The 22,814-nt window shown below is 37.4% G+C and overlaps 2 protein-coding genes across 5 annotated transcripts in view; both read right to left on the reverse strand.

Annotated features, from left to right (window-relative positions):
- Positions 1–22,814, reverse strand: part of LOC139955968 (uncharacterized) — a 595,985-nt gene that overhangs the window by 462,364 nt on the left and 110,807 nt on the right. The gene's annotated exons all lie outside the window — the stretch shown is intronic.
- The window catches only part of LOC139975636 (receptor-type tyrosine-protein phosphatase kappa-like), a 30,686-nt gene continuing 9,211 nt past the window's right edge, over positions 1,340–22,814 (reverse strand). Inside the window, exons 9-16 of the mRNA XM_071983710.1 lie at positions 21,811–21,960; positions 21,434–21,533; positions 12,415–12,491; positions 10,195–10,323; positions 8,586–8,711; positions 8,190–8,338; positions 7,554–7,689; positions 1,340–6,998 (exon numbers count right to left, since the gene is read on the reverse strand). Of these exons, the coding sequence (XP_071839811.1) occupies positions 6,924–6,998; positions 7,554–7,689; positions 8,190–8,338; positions 8,586–8,711; positions 10,195–10,323; positions 12,415–12,491; positions 21,434–21,533; positions 21,811–21,960 (942 nt within the window). The 3' untranslated portion in view covers positions 1,340–6,923. The remainder of the gene's footprint in view (positions 6,999–7,553; positions 7,690–8,189; positions 8,339–8,585; positions 8,712–10,194; positions 10,324–12,414; positions 12,492–21,433; positions 21,534–21,810; positions 21,961–22,814) is intronic.

The raw sequence follows: 22,814 nt of genomic DNA on the forward strand, positions 1-22,814 counted from the left end.
TAGTCATATGTTTTGTTTAGGCATTCTGTGAGGTCGGAGGTATTTAGTATGCATTGTAATTACTTCGTTTGCTTTCGTATGGGAGTGTCGTACTTGGGATACGTTTTCAGTTTTGCCTGGAGAGGTTTCGTGTTATATTTTGATTGTGTTATATTTACTTGTTATTTTATCTTTCATAATTAGATGTGCTCATAAAAGTTACGTAGTTTTAGTTGGACAATAGCGACTATGATACTTTATAGTACTTAATGGGTTGAATTACTACCTTTATAGATGGTTTGATGCCTTCCTGGTAGCTCTCGGGTGCTTCAAGGTCGGGAACTGGCCAGGAAAGTCAGCAAGACCGTCATACAAACGGGGCTCGTCTATTTGGGGTTTAATAGAGGGGCGTATTTAATTAAGGGGCGTATTTAATTAAGAGGCGTATTTAATTAAGAGGCGTATTTAATAAAGGGGAGTATTTAATTAAGGCTAAATTTTAAATTTAAAATGTATAAGATTTTTTATTTGTTTATGGTTGCTCGGTTTTCACCGAACAACTAATTAAGTATCCTGACTTGTGTTTTTTAATAAACAAGGAGACAGCAAAAGCATACCGTAATTTTTTGAGTCCGTTTGAATCTTTCTTTTTGAGACTTGACCTGGGTTACACTAAAATATTAACTTTAACAGCCTGGAACCGGCCAGAAAGGTACGACCGTAGCCAGGCAAACGCATTTCCAGTTATTCCAGATCGTTTTGTCAAGTTTCTTATAGGAGAGTCAGTTGATCGATGGTATAAAAGTCAGCAGATTGTTCCAATAGAACTAGGATTGCGGCTTCACGTGAATCAACAGATGTCAGGTCATTTTGCACACGAACAACAGCTTTTTCGGTACCGTGTCCATGGCAATAGGCTGCCTGCATTATGTCAGCATTACCTGTAGCATTAAGATGAGTGGAAAGTCTCTTTACCGCGACTCTCTTGGAAACTTTAGATATTAAAGACAAATTGGCAGTAGGCCTGTTATTCCCAAGGATACTGACACCGGACAGAATCAGATTCTGACTCTTTTGACTGTAGGTTGTATTGGGAGATCTTCAACAGTGCCATATTCTTTATTTTCAACCTTTAACATCGAAACACAACTATTCTGTTCCGTAACAGATCTGGCAATTAGTAAACCAAATCTAGTTCGATTTGTTTACGTCATGTTATTACTTAACTTTACAAATGTTTGACATCGTCCACCACAGCACCCCCTCCTTGTTTTCTTTACACCATATATATCCATTGACTTCAGTAATTAAATTAAATTAAACGACTGTAATAGAAAATAGAAAACACAGATGGAGAAAATTCCACAAATCATTCTGGTTAATATATTTCTTCAATACCCCCAATACAGGACGAAACAAAATAAAAGGGAAATGCTTTCAATAGCCAGAAAAATGATGATATGAAACCTGCTCAATTAAGTTAACTTTACTTAAGCATTAAATGCATGAATACATCAAACTGGACTAGTCTAAGATGACAGTGGTATCTGGTGGTAAAATGTATTTGGTATTTCAGATATAGTGGCTATGAGCGTCTTTTCGATGGATACTGCCATTTCACATGTGTAAGAAGTGACATTCCATATTGTTAAGACTCCAAAAGAATGTGACCTCCAGATGACTAGGTGTCTGTTATTAAATCCAGATCTGTTATGAATGAATTTCATATTCTTGAAGTGTAACTGAAAATAATAAAATATTTACATAGTGTGATATATCTAATTATAGATAGGCTATCCATATTGTTTAATGAAATCAACATTTTGTTTTGTTCTCTATTTTCTCTACATTTTATTATTTATTGGCAGCAAAATCAAAGTTTGCAGAAAGCAGCTAGAAAAGTTCATTACACCAAAGTTTATGAAAAACTAAAAGACTGAATGTGTAATATATCAATCATACCATTTATGTACTCAATGATGAAAGTTTGAAGCCAACTTTCTTAAAAGTGAAAAATAGAAGAAAAACTTTCGAGCTCCTTATCATATATGACTTCACGTATATATTGCTGGATGACTATTGAAATATGGATTGAGGTATAAGTAACAGATCAATCACATATATCTTATTACATTACTTCAGAAACTGGGGAATAGGTAATAGGCCTATACCAATGATCCCATTTACTGATCACATAAAATAGGTCATAACTAGGTAACAAAGGATCCATTTGTTTTTACTGTAACTATTAGAGCATAAGAAATCACTCATCCCATTAAGTAATCACAGATACTGGGCAATAGATAGCAACTGATCTTATAACCTTAAATACTGCAATTACTGGCAACTGATCCTCATTGCATGTAGGTAACATACACTCTGGAATAGATAACAGACCTTTCATCGCAATTGATCACAGATACTGAGATGTAATAGTTAAATGGAAAAGTATGGCTGGATAAGTTACTATGTTTAACAATATTTTGCTATTAAATTATTAATTGCACCAGTGTTTCTCAAAGAATGTTGTTTGTGAAGCTCTGCAGGGATTCACCTACCTGCATTACCGTATAATCTGCATGAATGAAACCTTTGCATTATCCAATATTTTACCATTTTTATTGTTTGATGATGAAAGAACTATCCAGTATGAACAAAGACCTAGCAGAAGGGGCAAACGTGTTTATCAATTAACTATATTCTGTTTATACATGGTTGTGTAGTACTAAGCTTTTCCTTTAATACTGTGTCATTTATACTAGGAATACGAAGTTATACAAGGAAATATTTGGTAGAATTACTAATGCTGAAATCCATAGCGTAATACAAACAAGTTTCTGACAGTTACTATCCATGAAAATCTACATGGGACTTAGCTTAAGAAAGTTAACATATTGTCTGTTTAAAAGTAACATATGCTACAGTTAGGATTGTTCATTTATGGCCTTTAAAAAAATGAATTGAAGTGAACAGGAGGCAAGACTTTAACCAGCAGATCTCGGTTATTACACAGATTCAGGATAATTGTAATAAGTAGGATAATTTGAATAATTTAATTGAGTTAAATTTCATTATAATTATGATTATATTTTGTTTGAGTCAAAATTCTAGTGTCTATCAGCTGTCTATATGCCAATGGCAGGTGTACATTTCTACTTTGGTGTAACTTCAGCTGCTGGACTAGAAAGAATAAACAGGACATTTGAACATTCAATAATGAATGGCAAAAACATACTGCATATTCCTGTTGTTTCTTATAAACAGTCTGATCATAAATATTTTCAAACCTTAAAACTTGTATTTTTCCTGCAAGACCTGTATTTTTGCAAAAAACATATAAAAGTCCTTCAAAAAAATATTTTAACAATCAAACCAAAATCAACCACGATTACAACAGAATGAATAGCTTACATAGCACTATGTCTAGTTAATACATTGTTTACAATAATCAAACCATTTAGGCACTGATAGCAAATATGTACGTTATAATTACCAGCAGGCCTTGACAAAAAGCGTTGAAATTAATCAATTTGGAGAGCATGATTAAACATTTAATTGCAAAAACAAAACACTTTAGAACAATGACTGTCTCTCTAGACTACTGTAATATAGGACTACTTATTACTAATCACGACTTATGCTGGTTTATGGTTGTTCTGTCATCCATGGTTTCTTTACCATTATTATTACTACAGGGGAACATTCACAACCCCATATTTATCATGATTTCCCGTACGAACTACAAAATAACCATGCCAGTGGTCAGCTCTGAGTGAATGGAGTGTATAGCTGTATTCAACTTGATTTTTTTTTGTAGCTTATTGTTGCAATTCCTTGCAGTGGAACAATTATATTGTCGTGTGTATTCAACATTCCATATTGAACCTAATAACAGAGGGGTTCCTGCAGCTGAATAAAATCCTAAATATTGCTTTGGATAACTATTAAATGAACCATTTTACAGTTTTACTACAATCCAAACTACAATATCGAAATGGGCGCTAAATATCTTACAGAGCTAGTATGATTATATGCAAGTCTCTAGCCTTAGAGTACCAATCTTTATTTATATTTCAGTGCAGATTTTTTTCTTAATTTAAATGTTTTTTTGTTTACGGAATATATTATTACTTGACCAAATCTACATGAAAACAAAAAAAGATCAATCTTTATTAGAAATTGTTTCTACAATGTTAGAAGTTTGCTTAGAAAGTTGTTTGTAGGATTATACATTGTCTCTCCTTTATGATCTTGTATCTATAATGGTAAAAGCAAACTATGTACTACAAATAAACCACAGTTATTTAAAACCTGTTGTTCATGTATATGAACACATAAGTATTTATCTTTTTAATGTATTACATTTTAGAAGGAATATCAGCTGCCCAGAACAAGCACATAAAAATGTAGAATAAAAGTAGGAAAGGAAATTAAGACAGAAAATGGCCAAATATGGCAAGATAGATTAAAAAGGGGGAAAAGAAGGTAAATGTAGAGCAAAGTAGAATGAAATATAAAATGCTGTAACAATGATTCATACTGATATTGGATAAAAATAATTTATGAATCTGGTAAGAATATTTTCTTTTTTTGGTATTGGTGAACAGTTGGTACATGAGATGACAAATCTCCCCAAAATTATTAATTTTCATATAAGTACAAGGTCATGAAGTCAGCAAGCTTTCAAAGGAATTTGCTGCATTTTGAAAACACATGTTAAAAAGCAAATCCCAAAATGTAAGTAAGAAAATGAAAAGACAACAAAAAAGGAAGAAAAGGAATAAAGTGCGTCATGGAAATTCAAATAAAAATGTTGCATGATGCTTAATTATGTGATTCACAACACTTTCACTGTCAACCATTAAGCATATAATATACGATGCCAACCTCAGAGGCTTCAACTGAGCTTCACAAGCTATGTAGCCAAGGGTAGTTGTGTGTGTACAGATCAATTCAATGTGTCATAATGGGTTTTTATGAGACTATTAGTTGTGAATTGGAAACGATATGAATTATGAATTTGTTCTAACACCATATACTTCAAAGGGTATTTTCTTTACATGTTAAAGAGAAATTTCACTGTGGTGAAATATTTAATCAATGCTAAGAGATATTTTGAGATATGATCATTTTAGTGCAAATCTCTTGCCCAAATGTGAACTTGAAGAAAACAATTGTGACCTTAGAGCAACACAACATAAGAGATATTTTGAGATATGATCATTTTAGTGCAAATCTCTTGCCCAAATGTGAACTTGAAGAAAACAATTGTGACCTTAGAGCAACACAACATATACAAAACTTTTTCTTTCTCCAAAAATGTTGCACCCCAGATTCTACATTAAAGTGCATCAGCATATGAGTAGATTCATTTTCATATTTTTTAGTATAAAAGAATAACAACGCTTACATCGAATGTTGACGCCGTAAACCATCCAAGGTACAAAAAGAAAATAGACTGAATAGTAAAGAAAAGAAATAAACATATATATACACAAAAAGAGGAAAATAAAAAAGCTGTATACAACAGAAGGAAATGTAAAAAAAAAATGATAAAAAAAGAGGGTTAACTTTGTTCACTATGCTAATGTTAGATTAGTATGCAACCAATTTCGACTGCATCAAAAACTTTAGAATAATCTTTCATGAAGACCTAATCATAGGCATAATTTAAACTCGTAATATGAATACACCACAATGCACCATTTCCATTTTTTTTTAAATTTGTTTAGGTGGGTGAGGTACATTGGAACCCCCCAAATATGGGAGTCGGACTTCAAAAACCTCAGGGTAACACCCTGTTTTTTTTAAAATCTTGGATCCAACCCGGCAAACAATTTACATACTGGAAGACCTAATGTCTACAGGCATATGAGCCTGACTATATAATTACAACAAGTGAGTGAATTTCATGGGAATGAACATAACTTGAGCAAACAATGTGATGGTAGCTATTGCAGCATTGGTTTCCTGGTTATCAAATGTCAACTAGATGATTGCATTTCCTAAATATATCCCACTTTGCATCTTATTTCTCAATGGTGGTTGTACCATGTTATATATTAATCTATGACGTTTTTCTTATTTCCTTACTAGTTAAGTTTAAATTAAACATCTAATTACATAAAAATGAAACAGTTAACTCAAAATTCTTTTATATTCGGAAAAAGAAATATAAGGAAAAGGTGTATTTGCAACCAAGTCTGAATGATTTTGTTACATAACCCATTGGACTTGCTTTTTATTTCTTATCAATATTACCTCCAATTGTAAACAAAAAAGGAAATCTACTTATGTGTGCTTGAAAGCAACCTGGGGCAGAAAGTCTGGCAGTTATAATTACTTTATCGCACTTCACCAGTTTCCTCATCCAATATGCATTTTGTCACACGACATATGCATGGCATACTTGACTTACTAAAAACTTAAAAGACATAGATATAGTTATAATAGAAATGAATGAATTCAAAGGAAAACAAGAGCAATTAATTCTATTGTTTAACTTTATCATATAACAGCATCTACAATACTCAGAGCAGCAAATGTGAGTTTAAAATACACTCTCTACAAACTTAAAATGACTTAGAAAGCCCTGAAAAACTTCATTTCACAAATTGTGAGAAAGTTATTTCAAACCATACTGAAGATAATACTGAAGATAATATAGAAGACAAATAGAAGCAATTAACGGAACAAATATTTTGAGTGTCTCAAATGTCTATAACTGCCTTGCAATTCTGGACTGTGAGTTGAAATTGTGTCAACACATAAGAACTTATAAATGAAATACATAATGTACCTAGCAATACATTGTAAGAATGACATAAAATCAAACACTGAGAAAAATCATTACATCCTGTGTGTTTCTCTTTTGGTGTTTGTTAGATATTGTTACAACCACTCTAGGCCACCAATCCCTGCCAAGCTAGATTGCTCTGATCAAGTTAACAAGTTTTCGTCTGTGCCACTTCAGTCTCTAAGTGCATCAGCACTGCATCAAATATAGTCTGGTACTGCTCCTGTTAAAAGTAAAACATTGATAGAAAAATTAGTGAGACCCTTTATAACTCATGAAATGGTCATTAAACCAAGGAAGTAATAATTTCAATGACATCCTATGAAAATATGATATGACAGACAATACACAAAAGTTCCCAATTGCCATACCGGTTGCAAACATATAATCATTTGTAATTACACAAGTTAACCACATAACACATTCTGCCGGGAACAATTCGCTCCCTCTCTGATTTACACATGTTGCTAATACATTGTTTAGAATAGATTCTCAGAGTATAGTTTACTTTCTGAAAATGGGTGCAATATATAAACTGACAATTGTTCTCACTGGTGATCTTCCATAACGTCTGGATCATCATTATATTTATAAAATACCTGGTCTGGTTATCTCTTATGCAGGTGATGCAGGATTAACTGACAGTGTTGGTATTGTAAACATGCAGAGAAACTTATAATTCCCTTGAACAGGTAGCAGTAGGACCTGGGGATACATGTGGCATCCGTAAGGCCATTTGATTACAATTATTGAAGTAGACAGATCATCAGGTACATACCTGGTTTTGGATTATGAGTGGCTGAGCTGAACGCATGTTGCTTATGAGTTGGAATATATCAACCTCCTTGACTGCTTGTGCCTGATCCAAAGCTGATACTAATCCACAAAAGACACCGGTCCTACCAACACCATTCCTGTAGGTAAGTAGGACAATGGCGGGAGTGGGCGTGAATATAAATTTGAATATGATAGTACATCAAGCATAAACAGATGAAAGGATGTTAAGGGCATCCTCAACAAGCATAACATATTCAAAGATACACTTCCATCACCTTATAATATTTCCTCTATAAATAAAGCTATAAATTACTAGCCATTGATAATGATAGGTTTTATACTCACATCTGGCGATGGGAATAGATCATGTAGACTGCAATAAAATATCTACATAAGGCTACAAAACTAATAAGTAGGCTGTAAATAACTCTACTCATAGGGGTATAAACTATGCCAATTGAACGTAATAATATATTTGATTAATGGTAGACTATATCTTACAAACACATGTAGCTAGCAGCTAGGTCTTGGTCATTATAACACAAAATGACATTTCATCATCACCAGACCATTGTCTAAATTTGGTTAAGTAAAATCTGACATGTAAAAGAGATCATATTACCACACCTGTACTTACATGCAATGAACCAGGACACGATTAACAGCTCTTTCCTTGCGCCACTGGCTGAGCTGATGAACGCAATTCAGCAAAAGCTCAGATGAGTTACTGACTGTCTCATTATTTGGCCAACCCACACACTGTATCTGCATCACAGTGCGTAATTTCTAACAATATTTGGAGGAAAACAAAAGAATATCAGTATGTTAATGCTCATTAATGATACATGGTATAGAAAAGGTCTTTGAAGTTAATAATGGATGAACAGAAATATATGAATAAAAGAAAAAGCAGACAAAAGTATTAACAAATGAATGAATGAAAAATGTTTCTTTCCAATGTTGTGATTTCTCTAGTTTATTCCAAATATTTTATTATTTATAGTTGTTTATGTTGGTTTTGCGAAGAACTAACCTGCAGAGCTGAGTTTGTAATCTCAATTTTGCGAACACAAATAGTACCACGATTTTCAGTAGAGAGCGATTTGATGGTGAACGGACTGAATGTGACAGAAGTAGACTCAGGCCAATATTGGTCACTCTATAAGAAAAAGAATATATTATTGTTACTATTTTATAATTTTCATTTATACATTTACTTTCATAAAACAATAACAGTAGTATTAAACACAAAATGGATAGAAATAACCTTATTAGAGTGCAACAGCGATAGTGCCACAAAAGAGGAAACAGCAAACGGTAATTTCTTAATTCTCTCACATAGTATAATGACAATGGGGCACAGTATCAATCTTGTGTAACAGTTTCAAAGGATCTGAACTTTATCTTTTACAGAATACTACGGTTTCTGTGTACAAAAACTGCTATACATACTGCATGAATTATTCCCTGCATCATTTGGATGCTAGCTCTAATGTGTGATGTGATGGAGAAACAAAGAATAAATTGGCTGATAAAATACACACAGATCTAAGATTTCAATTAGCAGCTGTTTAACTGCTACAAACTGTTACAAAATACTATTCATTTAGTGTAAATATTCATAGTAGATTATCTACAGGACTTAAGGTACAGTATATTAGCTAACAGTGAACAGAAATGGATGGCCCACTAGATCAGGTTTGTCAGTTTTTCTGTAGCTCAATCACCCAAATGAAACGTCCAACCAGGTGGTAAATGTCAACAACAAATTTAAGCATTATTTTATTATAATTGAACACTGAATATGGCAAGGAATTGTGTGGGTCTGCAATGCTATGCAATTGGGATCTGTTAGATGAGCTTTAGGAAGTTGAACATGGTCACAAAAATTCCAATGTGGCTGCCTGTTTGCAAACTTGAGTCGAACTGAACAACATGAAATGGATGAAATCTATGTTCTCTGGGGATATTTCAAATATTCAGCAACTTTCTCTCAAACTGAAGGCCATTTAAATAAATACCAAATTTTCTGTGTGGCCAGCCCTTTCATTTCCTCCAGCCATTGAAATTTAAAGAGTAGCAATTTCTTCATGTTTGCATTTAAAATGCCAAACTGGCAGTGCTGTTCTGAATATTCAAGAAGGGTAAGGAATATCTAAAGCTAGACATCTCTCTATTTAGAGAAATAATGCAGCTTTGCAGAACAGAGACTTATGTGGATTTGTTGTTTCTTATCTGTGGAAGGCTTTGCACTTTGAATGGTTGAATAGTAAAATGAGAAACTTCTTTGCTCATCATAGCTGCACTGATCATTATCATCATGATTGTCATTCTTCTTCTTATTATTATTATTATTACTTGAGAAAGTGGTCAGATGCTGACATACACTCTAGTACATGAGATAGGTACACATTGTGAAACATTGAGTGGCCAGTAGCAGGAATATATGGATGTGACAGTTGTACACCTGACCTTTAGTTCTCTGAACACTCACGGAAAAGAGATGGTTTGGTATACACCAATGTTCATTCATGATCATCCTATAGATAATTGGTTTCAAATGAGCTTTCATTAGCATTACAGTAAACTAACCACTGGCCCTACAATGCCTATAACTCAAAAAATTGAGATTCCACTTTTACCTTATCATCCAACTCATTGAGCATGATGATAACACTGCACTCATGGTCCCAAACAAGGTTCCAAAAGTCCAGAACAGTATTCTTCAGAGGCATCTGAGTAGCTACGAAAAAGTCCATCTTCTTGTAACCCTGGAGATAGAAAGATAACCTCCTAACGTTTGTCCTAACGTTTGTATGTCAGAATTCAGTGCTGTATGCTGGCAAACTAAACAAGATGTCATATACAGTATATTAATGTAGATCTAAAACTAATACAGTTACACGGTAGATGTAGGGTGTGCTGCCCCACAGTAGCAGTACAAAGAAATCCAAATACAACTACTGACGACCACTACAGGAAAGGTACCTAGGTGATGGAAATTCAAAAATTTGATAACATTACATTGTTGCCTGGAGTTGTAAATATTATGACAATTGATGACCACTGCAGGTAGGTAGGAAAGTGAACGAATACAAATAAAACTATTGAAGACCATTACTGGAAATGTAACTGTAATGTAATTACTGATGACCACTACAGGAAAGGTAGCAAGGTGAATGAACTCCAATACCACTACTGATGACCACTACAGGAAAGGTATTAAAGAAGGTGAAGGAACTCAAATACAACATGACCACTACAGGAAAGATGACTATGGGAAGGAATATCACAAATTTGATAAGATTACATTGTTGCCTGGAGATGTATACAATATGACTATTGGTGACCACGGCAGGTACAGTAGGTAGGAATGTGAAAAAATCCAAATAAAACTATTGAAGACCACTACTGGAAATGTAACAAGGTGAAGGAATTCTAATACAACTACTGCTGAACACTACAGGAAAGGTATAAAACAAGGTTAAGGAAATCAAATAGCACTACTGATGTCCACTACAGGATAGGTCATGAATTGGGGGAATTCAAATGCAGCTACTGATGACCACTACAGGAAAAGTAGCAGGGTGAAGGAATTCAGATACAACTAATGATGACCACTACAAGAAAGGTAGCAAGGTGAAGGATTCCAATGCAACTACTGATGACCACTACTGGAAAGGTAACAAGGTGAAGGAGTTCAAATACAACTATTGATGTCCACTGCAGGAAAGGTAACAAGGTCAAAGCATTCAAATGCACCACAGAAAAGGTACAAGGTGATGGAACTAAATACAAATACTGATGACCACTACAAGACAAATACTGATGACCACTACAAGACAGGTAACAATGTGAAGGAGTTCAAATACAACTATTGATGTCCACTGCAGGAAAGGTAAGAAGGTGAAGAACTGAAATGCAACTACTGATGAACACTACAGGAAAGGTAACAAGGCGAAGGAATTCAAATACAACTATCAATGAAATGATTTAAAAAAAATAGTAGACAGTCCATTTGATCATATGAGGTCCAACATATACCGGTGCTGTGGCGGAGTAGAAAAAGGTGATGGAATTTGAAGCAATGAGGCTTAGCAATCAGGACTGTCGGGCTTGATACTTGCCGGATCATCCAAGAACAATCTAAGGTTTTCCCATCTGAAATGACTTTCTAAATTGAAAAGGATTCCAAATTTGAATTTAAATGTTGAATTGGAAGCCACCCGACTTGTAAGTTGTAATTCATCAGCCCTTGCGGGTTCTCCCACATTTGTGGTCGTTTCAAATAAGCTTCGTAAAAATAACTGCTGATTATTAATATCGTTATATCTTATGCAAACAAATTACAATTCATGACATACTGCATCTAAAACCTTTGAGAATACAATAAGCCTGCTCAACGTGTTAATGATGAAACTTTTCTGTGGCATAGGTCATATTTCCATGTTTATTTAATGAAATGATTACTGCAAAACCTAAACCAATTAAATGACCAGTTACAACCTAAAGTATTAACACTTACACTACCTGCACATCTACACAAAACTTGCAGTAAACAGTAGGCCTATAGTAGGTATAGAGATACCCACACAATCATTGCCTGCTGAACTTTAATGCACCATGGCAAACATTTGTCAAAGCTGCTACCAAACTATAACCTAAGCTAGCCAACTTATTTAATTCCATTCAATAAAATTGTATTCCTAGTGAAACTTCCCAATAACTTACTATAACTGTTCAATGTTTTTTTCAGAACCTTAATGCTTCTGTTTTCAAAGGGTAATGTTTTATATTGTACAAGCAACCAAAAACTACAAAGGTTTTCTCACTCCATTACCAAAGAAAATGAAGATACTCACATGCATCAATGAAGCATTGATGTAACGACTGTTCCTCTCTCCAACAGGCGTCTTCAAAACTAGTCTGTGTCCTTCAACTTGTAACATATGAAAAATAATGAGCAGGAATCAATAACTTTTGAATACTTTTAAGAAATTAAACTAAAAGCTTCAAGATCTAAGAAAGTATTTTCAGAGTATTGGACAGTCAGGTGGGGGGATTATAGCAATTTAATAAAATGTACCACTAATCATTGTGAACAGATTTTTGTCAAATTTAATCATTTTCTGGGGCATATTTTATGGACTAAAATAAGGTAGCTTGATATATTTTCTAATCAGTATCGTAACGTCAGATTGAAGCAAATTAAATTCAATAACAGCTTAAAATACTATTTCAATAGAGAATTATGAAGTAGACTGGATTGGATTTGCATATTTTAATAGCTCATTAAAGCAAACAATCCCCACTTGAGTAATGGAGCTACTTACGAGGGAACGACTTACCTTCTGGACAAATTAATGCATCTACTTGTACCATTGGAGCTCAATTCACACACACACACACAAAATAACACCAACTAACCTGTAGCCTGCCAAGGGCAGCTGGTCTAGCCACTTCTATCTGGCCAGATCAAGTGCCTGGGCCTGGTCTTTCAATACCACCCAAAAACCCCGGCATGTGGGGGAGGATGGGCGGGATCCAGAATGTAAGTTGTTCCCTCGTAAGTAGTCTCACTAATCCAGTGGGGATGACTTACGTTCTGGAGAACTACTTAGGGAAGGCTCGCAAATTTAACCGGCGACGATCGAAGGCCCAGCCAGCAGCACAACACTGCTCATTATGCAGCCTGCATATCGCTCACGCTTGAGTGCACACACCCACGGTAACTCAGTGAAAGTAATGAGCATTGAGCTCCCAACACAGAAGCGCTGCTATTGTTTGTAAACAAAAGCGGTACTTGCCTTTTCCTGGTCTGTGGTTTTTACTTAACAATGGCACTCTGACCACAGTAGAAGGAGATTTATTTCAAGAACGAGTTGAAATCTTCATGAACTATTTTCGTATCGAATGTTTCAAAATACTTTCAGACTTCTTTTCCTGTACAAAGTATTTTCATTTACTAACACTGATCCATCTCTCTTTTCTCTACTCGAACAGTAAGTTGGTACACCTTTCAAATTTTATGAAAGATCGAGCAAAATACTTTCGAAAATTTCACGCGAAACTGGCATAACGTGCTAAATGCAACAAATGTCATGTAAACAAGGCTCTAGTACACCCATTTATGAATAAACCATACGACCACATCTGCTGTTAAGCGGGGAAAAAGAAAGTATTTTCTAGAATTTCCACACAAAAAAAGAAAAAATAATTATCCTACCATAGTTAAGAGTATAGTACATAGCCTAACCACTTCGTCGGTTACGGATCTCACGTAACAACAAAAACACAACTAATTGTATTTTGCTAAGTTGACGTTTTCTACAAGGACATGGAAACAATATTGAGCATAGAGAAATTACCAATTGTGTACGAACAGTAGTTGGTACACCTTTCAAATTTTACGAAAGATCGAGCAAAATACTTTCGAAAAATTCACGCGAAACTGGCATATCGTGCTAAATGCAACAAATGTCATGTAAACAAGGCTCTAGTACACCCATTTATGAATAAACCATACGACCACATCTGCTGTTAAGCGGGGGAAAAAGAATGTATTTTCTAGAATTTCCACACAAAAAAGGAAAAATAATTATCCTACCATAGTTAAGAGTATAGTACATAGCCTAGCCACTTCGTCGGTTACGGATCTCACGTAAAAACAAAAACACAACTTATTGTATTTTGCGAAGTTGACGTTTTCTACAAGGACATGAAAAAAATATTGAGCATTTAGTTAATCATGCCAAGTGGCCTAAAACATGGGATTGCAAGGTTTACTTTGATAAAGATGGCCATACTGTAGCTATTGGGGCCTTGATATCGTGCTATGTATGTATGGTATAGACTGTGCCTCGTGTATCATGGGGAACAGATTGTTTTGTTCATGCGGATGAGTCGGTTAGCTTGAGGTGTGTTTTATATACATCCATGGTTTTACTTTGTTACGGGGATATAAATTTTCTTGAACGTCTAAGATAATATTTCGCATAACTTTACCGATCCTTTACTGACTGACCTAATTAAGAGTGGAGTCAAAATAGTTTACTCCATGAAAAGTTTTTTGGAAACGTGCCAAAAATGTTAACAAACAGGTGTTAGACAGGGGGGTTGTCTCTAACAGCAGACTGTTATTTTTGCCTGGCTCTGATGAAATACTACTATCTCAAGTAACGTTGGCAAGTTGCCAAGAATAAATGTCACGCAATGTGATACAAAAAGTCATATTACCCATTCATGAAGGCTTCAAACGCAAGTTTTCAAACATTGGTTCAGTGTATAGTACAATTACAACTAGTCATACCGTTGTAGTCTAAACCGAATTTATGCTTTATGCTAAACGATCTGAACAAACGTAATTTCTCAAACTAAATTAAAATTATACCATTCGTGACTTCTTTACAACTAAAGCCAAGTAAGTCTACTATGAATAAGAATTATTCGGTTTCTTTATTAGCCATTCCATTTCGTAAAGCGCCATGCAATAACAATTTTTCTTGCACAAGTCGCGAACTGTTCAGGTTTTTTACAACCCGAAAGATCACGCACATGTCTTAGCCTACTGTATGACTCACGTGGAGGTGATTCTGCATATAGATACGTACGAGAGTTTTAATGGTTAGGCTATATATTTCCTGTCATTGCAATAAACTGTTTATAGTACGAACGAAAGAAAAGTCCCAACAGATTTGAGAGATTGTCTAGAGCATTGATGATGTAGGTTTTTGTGTATTAAGGGATTCAAGACCAAACGGAGTGTCTCCGTTAGTTCAATTGCAAAACACGAAATAAAAAATAGCGATGAAAGCGCCACGTAAAATTCATGTTACGAGCACAAACCGTCAGCAAAGTACACACAACTGTGTAGTAACTCAATGCAGTTACAGTAGCCTATATGTAGTAGCTTTATTGATAAACAATTCTCCAACCTGCAGAGAAAATTCTATAACCCTTTTGTGTATATCCTGGACCAAAGTGACCAGTTCATTGTCTGGTCATCTTTTGTGCATAAGAGGCTTAATTTGTGGTCTCATAGTCAAGTGCATACAACTGTCCACCGACTCTTGGAAGGCAGGAAATGTGTGCGTTCAAGCATGACTCATTACCAGCTGGTTGCTGTGCTCATTACACTGGATAGCAACGGTTGGGCCTTCGATCATCGCCGGTTAAATTTGCGAGCCTTCCCTTATGCAGCTTTCCACTGAAACCAGTGGCGGCAGTTGGGACCTCACCTTAACTAACTGCTCATTAAAGTAAACTATCTCCACTTGAGTAACGGAGTTACTTAGGAGGGAACGACTTACCTTCTGGACAAATTACTTATGCATCTACTTGTACCATTGGCGCTCAATTCACAACAACAAATATAAAACCAACTATACTGTAGCTTGCCAAGGGCAGCTGGTCTAGCCACTTCCATCTGGCCTGATCAAGTGCCTTGGCCTGGTCTTCAATACCACCCAAAAACCCCGGCATGTGGGGAGGATGGGCGAGATCCAGAATGTAAGTTGTTCCCTCATAAGTAGTCCCACTAATCCAGTGGGGATGACTTACGTTCTGGACAATTACTTATGTAGCTTCCCACTGAAACCAGTGGCGGCAGCTGGAAACTCACCTAAACTAAATGGAGACTAAAGGATGCCAGATCTACTGGACCTTCTGAACAACTGCAGTTAACCCACCATGTAGTCATTGGCTCGCCCTGGGTTCTGGGTCTGAGCGGGCGAAGGAGACCACGCGGAGGGACCACGGAGAAAGGCTGAGGAAATACATGCTTCCTGGTGCAGGACGTCTCGTCAATAGGAGGAGATGGAAGTGTTATAGGACTTCCAGGCAGCTGCCTGTAGGATCTCATCCAGCCTTTATAGAGTGCCATGGACGTAGACATTACCCTCACATCATGCGCCCGCAGGCAGGGCGACAGGGTCCCCAGCACCAACCTCGCGATAATCTTGGTGATCCAGCGTGAGATCAAGATCGTGAGGAGTATGGCTTGCATGATATCACAATGAGTGATTTACATGAACCCCCCAAGGGCTGCATCCAGTGGAGGTACCACTTCAAAGCCGACTGGGCACCATACCTAATCCTCTGCAATGGAGGAAAATGTATCAATAGAAGATAGGAAGAAGTCCACCGCCTGGGTCTTCGACAGGAAGGATGGGTCTGAGACCAGAGTCACCCCATGCGGTTCAAATCTCAAGTGTCCTGGCATCACCGACAGCGTGTGGAGGGTGCTCCAACGTCGAGTCGATGCTGCTGCGAGAAGAAAAGCCTTCTTCATAGACAACTCAAACAGAGGACAAGAAGACATGGCTCAAAAGGGGGAGAAGCCAGGTGGTCAATGACAGGACCAGGGACATAAGCTCTGGCTGCTTAACGCCATGGCATGGACCAGGAGATCCAGAGATCGAGCACTGGCAACTCCTTGAGGATAACACAAATAGCGGTCGGATAACCCCAAGGGGTATCGACCTGCTTCCCTTCCTCAAACATAGCAATTAGACACCTGCCACATCCCCAATAGCTAGTAGTTGGAGGAACCTGACGATCGACACACCATTTTTGGTACACTCAGAGTCTCAAATCGTACGAGCAAAAAGCGGAATGTTGCCTGCAGTGGGATGCCAACAAAGCAGCCTCCTCCGAAAGGAGGGCCTGACATTTTCCATGCAACCATGATTGTACTTGGCCAACAGATGAGAAACCTCTCCGTCTGCGTGTAGGGAAGGGAGGCTGAGGTCTAGCCTTGTCCCCTGCGGCCCAAATTCTGAGCCAGGCAGGCTGAGCTACGACGGGAAGATAGATACCAAAAGTTTCATGTAGTTCATAGACCAAACGTCCGTAGACCTCCTCCAAGAAGACCTCCCCTGACGGTTTAACGTTTGAGCCAGAAGAGGTAAGGCAGTCACTGTCCGGGGGAGTAAAGTCAATTTTAAGTGTCCCCTTATGGGGTGACTCTGGGAGGTGGGAAGGGGCATCTTTATTCCTGTAAGAACAAAAGCTACCCATGACTGAAAAAGAGTCTGTGGGATGAACCTTAAGTTTCAGTTCCCTGATTGGAGGAGCAGTTGAATCCCTAGTTTTTAAGACCCTGATGGGGCGAGGTTGATTCAAGCGGCAGACAAGACACTATCTGGGAATGAGCAGAGTCCACCTGAGGGCCCTGGCAAAGGGCATCAACCGACTCATTAAAGGCTGTGAGGAGGAAACCAATGAGGAGTCCTCCGGCTGCCCCAAAGAGTGGTGAAGGGAGGAGAATTTCCGTCTCTGACGGAACTCACATTGGCCAGCTGATGACCCAGAAGAAGAGGACCCGTGCCTTCATTTTCTAGTCTTCTAGTGGGGGACAGGGACCTTTATTCGGCAAGCTTCTGGGAAGGATCCTTTCCTCTGGTAATGAGCAAGTAGCAGCTCTATTGGACATTGATCGGTGACGTGCCTGGTAACGTCAGAGGTTGATGGCGGATTCACTGGATTCCTCTCAAGCCGGTCCGGTGTTGTCACGAACGACTGTGTTCATTGTACGTGTATTCAGTATACGCTGGTCAGGGTGATAAGTAGGTCACTCGTCGTGACTGATAACCGTGTTTGATTTTTCTGGAAGCGACGAGAGTGATGGCGCTATTGGGTATTAGCAATTACAAATTTCCAGAACATACGGGAAGTTAATTTTAGCAGGTGACCGGATATCGTCGACCAATGAACGTTGAACTATCATTCGAATCTTCGAGACAAGGATGATTCTCGATGTTTTTCCGTCAGGATTCCTGGAAAAGAACTTTCGGGAGATTAAACCCGGCTATATATAAGAAGAGATATTTTCGGTGATGAGGAGTTTAGTTTTCCGATCTATTGTGAAAAGAAATTCATCTGAGATAAAAGATTAATAATCGAGGGGACGGACGGAGGAACCGGTGGACTGTTTGTTTATTAGATTGGTGCATCGTTTAACCGGGACAGGCGTGACTTCGGCAGAGTTTTTCGGAGTTCACCCAGGAGGAAGCCATCCTTGGGATACAAACGTTGAGTCGAATTGGACCAGCGGGGAACGGTTTTGTTCCTGACCAAGTCACGGGATACCAGCCTACGAGGGAGACTCCCGACATCGTTGTTGGTGACGCAAGGAGGTCAGCACAGCTACGAAAGGAACCGAGAGCCGGCACGCGCCGTGTAAGAGAATTTAAGTAATCTTTTAAAAATTTAACGGCCGTATAATATTGTAAAATCTGTCTGTAATATTCCTAATTCCTAGTACCAATATTCCCTGTACAAATCAGTAGAGATCGTATCATTGTAAATATATCGTTTCGTTAACTTTCAGAAACCTCTCAGTAGTCTTTTGGTCCTTTGAGTTTACTTCCCTGAATCTATCTAAAATTTTATTTTTATCGACTTTAAAGGCCAAAGGAAAAACCCGGGGTCGCAACAGAGGGGGCGCTAGAAGGTGCCATTTTGTTTTATCCCACGGAAGTTGTGACAGGTGTATTGGGCCCCTGATGCTGGCAATAAAACAGTCCCTTGTCAAGAAGGATCCACCTGGGCTGACACAAGTGGCCGCCATGAAATCAAGCCCACCTGATCTACCATCGACACAGGGGAACACCGCGACGCGACGCTCCTGTCGCTAGCATCAGCGAGTGTACTACTGGTAGAGGCGGGGGTTAGGGGTGGGGGGGGAGAGGAGGTGAAGAAGGATTGGATCCAGACATTTCAGCAGGCAATTAAGATCACCCTGCACATGGACACCACATGCTTCGATCTGAAAGAACAAAACTACAAACATGATTAGACAATGGTAGTGACATACTACTTTAATGACAGGCGGCAAAAACCCTCAGAAAGCTGATGCAGAGAAGCAGGGGGCCCGGACCAAGAGAACTCCCTAAGGTACCTGAGTGGATGTAGCAGTCCAGAACGAGAAGAGTAATTCAACAACTACATCTCTAGGAGCTTCCGTACAGGACAAATGGGCCAGAAACCACCGTGAAAAGTTCTGATGGACAAAACACAACCCCCCCCCCTCCCATTCTGAGGGATAGAGGCCAAGCAACTCCAGTGGAGTCTGCTAGATCTAGGGCCATCTTAGGGTAACTTCTGAACCAAAGCAAAACCCAGAGGGTCCAAGGATGAGGAAGAGACGGGCCCAATCTGTTGGAAGAAGGCATCCCAGCTCCACTGTGCCAGTGGGAAGAATAGAAGCAGGCCTGAAGGCCAAATGAGAAAAAAATCATCAATACCTTCCCCATAAACATGTTGAGAACATTGCCAAATCTAATCGCCGTCATGATGGGATGTGAGCGTCTATTGTCTTTTAATTGAAATCAGTAAAGCATGAACACAGCTCTACTGGCCCTCTCTCCGTAATATGCAGAGTGGGCGGAGCTTGAGTCTGCTTGCAGGTTTAGAGTGCTTCCACGGTCAGCAGCGGTTGCTAGCATCCTTTTTTTTAGGATTACAATAGGCTTTGCTGATTTAGGCTTTTGGTTATCGAATGAGTAGTAGCGGCTCGTTGAACCAGCCTTAAAAAGAATCCCACCAATCTGAATAGTACTTTAATGCACCATATGGGTGGAACCATTCAGAATGGAATAGGCTAGGCAAAGTCGGATCAATGTCATGGTTACATGAGAATTCTTGGCCTACAGTAGCCTAGGCTTCAGAATCGTGCATCCTTGCAACTATCGTTACCACTATGCATTGAATCCCATGCCACAGGTTTATGAAAAAAAAAAGTATTCCACACTTTTCATTTTAAATTAAGATATTGCAAATTAGAAACAAAAATTACCAATACAGAGAACACCATCACTATTGTTTTGCTTTAGCGGACAGAGTCGACCATGAGATTAAACTAGGTACAGCTTACCCTGCAAGTACTCATTGACTTTTTTTATTGTTAAAACGTTACTTTTGCAGTGCAAATGAATACTAATAGCATATAATAGGCTACCATATACAGCTGTGCACAAAACATGGTTAGGCCAGAATCTCGTTTTCGGAATGATCTCAGTCCTGTGCAAATGTTATGAACTCGGTCCATCTTTCTTGATTTTTATAAAGCGTGTGACTGGTTATACATACTACGAGCTTATTTTACAGTACTGTATATGAGAGTTATAGGACTCCCCGTCCATGTCTGTTGCATGCTTAATTTTTTATCAAGCTTGATGGGGTTCGTTCTATTAGCAAACTGCTAGAGAGAGATACAAAAAAAAGTACTGTTTTCTAGAACAGTTTTGATAGAATAAACTATTCTTTAAGAATACAGATACTATCAAAATAATCATACTGTAAAATGTTGATGAAGTTATTTGAAGCCTTAACTTTACTTTTGATCCAAGTTGAATACACCCCCCCCCCCATCTGATTTTGCTCGACCAGCAATAGCCCTGAATTATATTTTTATTATTTGTACATTTCCAGGCCATTGTGGGAGAAGTGAAAATCGGCAATAATGCCTGATTATTTCAAAGATTTAAAAAACATTTACAAAACTAAGTCACTCAAGAAGAAAAAGTATGGTGTAATGGTAGATAAATCAGAATGCAAAAATGCATAGTGGTTTGGATGATGTAACATTCAGCTATTTTCTGCATGAATCTGACGTAATGTATAGTGAGGGTGTACAACATACTTAAACATACAGTGAAAAGCAGTGCGATGTGACAAACAATAAATTCACAATGACACAGGCTGTCCTGAAATGACCATTGATCTCAACAACAAGCTTCTTGTACTTAATGTGATAGATACATGTACATGCTAAATATGACATCAGTCCTTGTTGAAATATTGTGTCAAAATTGGTTTCACAATCTGACCCCTGGTGAACTCAAGTAATATCTACACTGATTTCATGTAAATACCATTTACCTGGAAGAAATGTTGAACATTGATTTTGTGATTTGTTCTCCATGTTCTTTGCTGCATACATGTCAGATGAACTGGTTGTAACAGAGATTTCTTCCAATTTCTATTGCAATGAAAAAATCGAAAGGAGTGCATGTTTCTAATTATTATTTTTAACATATGGTGCAAATTATTTCTCTCATGACATGCTTTAGTTAGTGTTCAGAAAAATCACATTTTGCTATATAGTACTACAGCTCAGCTAAAATGTCACAAAGCAGAAATTTAACTTGAAAATATCAAAGGGTAAATCAAGCAGCAAATAAAATCTGTTGTTCAAACTGACCATTTTTTAATTTATTAAATGGATTTTATCTTTGGAACATTAAACTATAAAATACCTTGAATTGCTCTGTTAAATATGTTTCGCCCGTCTCATCGTTAGTCCTTTTAAGGCTAGCAAGTGCCATTCCGAATGACTTAACTGACAAGGTGGTCCTTCCAATGCAAAAGTTCTTCACCAAAGTATCAAAAATAAATTGGTATTGCTCCTGTATTATAACAAATAGAAAGAGAAATAAAAGTGGAATTACCCTGGAGGTTTAAATCACGTATTCTACAACTCAAAACTGAAGCAGTAATTCACACACTAATTAACATACCAGTAATTTATTTTGTGGGAAAAACATAAGTGAAATATTTTGAATCATTGGGAATATTTAAAGCATCACAGTATATTAAGAAGACAACCAATGTACTAAAAGTGGTCCTAGTATTCCGTTTATGAAGGAGATGAGGGCAACTCACAATGTAAATAACTACAGTATTCAAAAAGTACAGTATTAAGCAATTCTTACAATATTTTGAATGTAAGTTATTACCAATAATTATGTGTTTTCATTTTCATTTCATCAGTGCTAGGTCATTTTAATGTTTTCACTGTTGGAGAATTATACCTGGTGTTTTACATACAGTAAATCCAGGATTCTGACCAGTCAGAGATTTTGGGTTTGCTGCATACTTGCAGGAGCAATAACATATACTTTACCCACAAGAGTAGAGTTTGCTCTTGCTTCCTTTGGGGTCTTAGTGCTACTGTACCACAAGTTCAAGTAACACAATACAGTATAATGCTTACACTACTATGAAAACCCACTTGCTATCTGTTGAGAAAATGTTTTTCTCCTTATTGCAGTGGATGGTCTCACCCTCATTGCATCAATCAGAACATTTACACAACAAATCTATTTTGAGGTTTCAATGATTTGGCTAATTAGATGTTAATACATCATTTTCATTTATGTAGACCAGGAGAGCTGACATGGTGTCTATAGACCTATGCTGTCCCATTAGGCTATTCTTGTTACAGATCTGACTAATATGTTTTGGCTGAGATATTAATACA

Source organism: Apostichopus japonicus, chromosome 2 (assembly GCF_037975245.1).
Source record: "Apostichopus japonicus isolate 1M-3 chromosome 2, ASM3797524v1, whole genome shotgun sequence".
Classification (NCBI taxonomy): Eukaryota; Metazoa; Echinodermata; class Holothuroidea; order Aspidochirotida; family Stichopodidae; genus Apostichopus; species Apostichopus japonicus.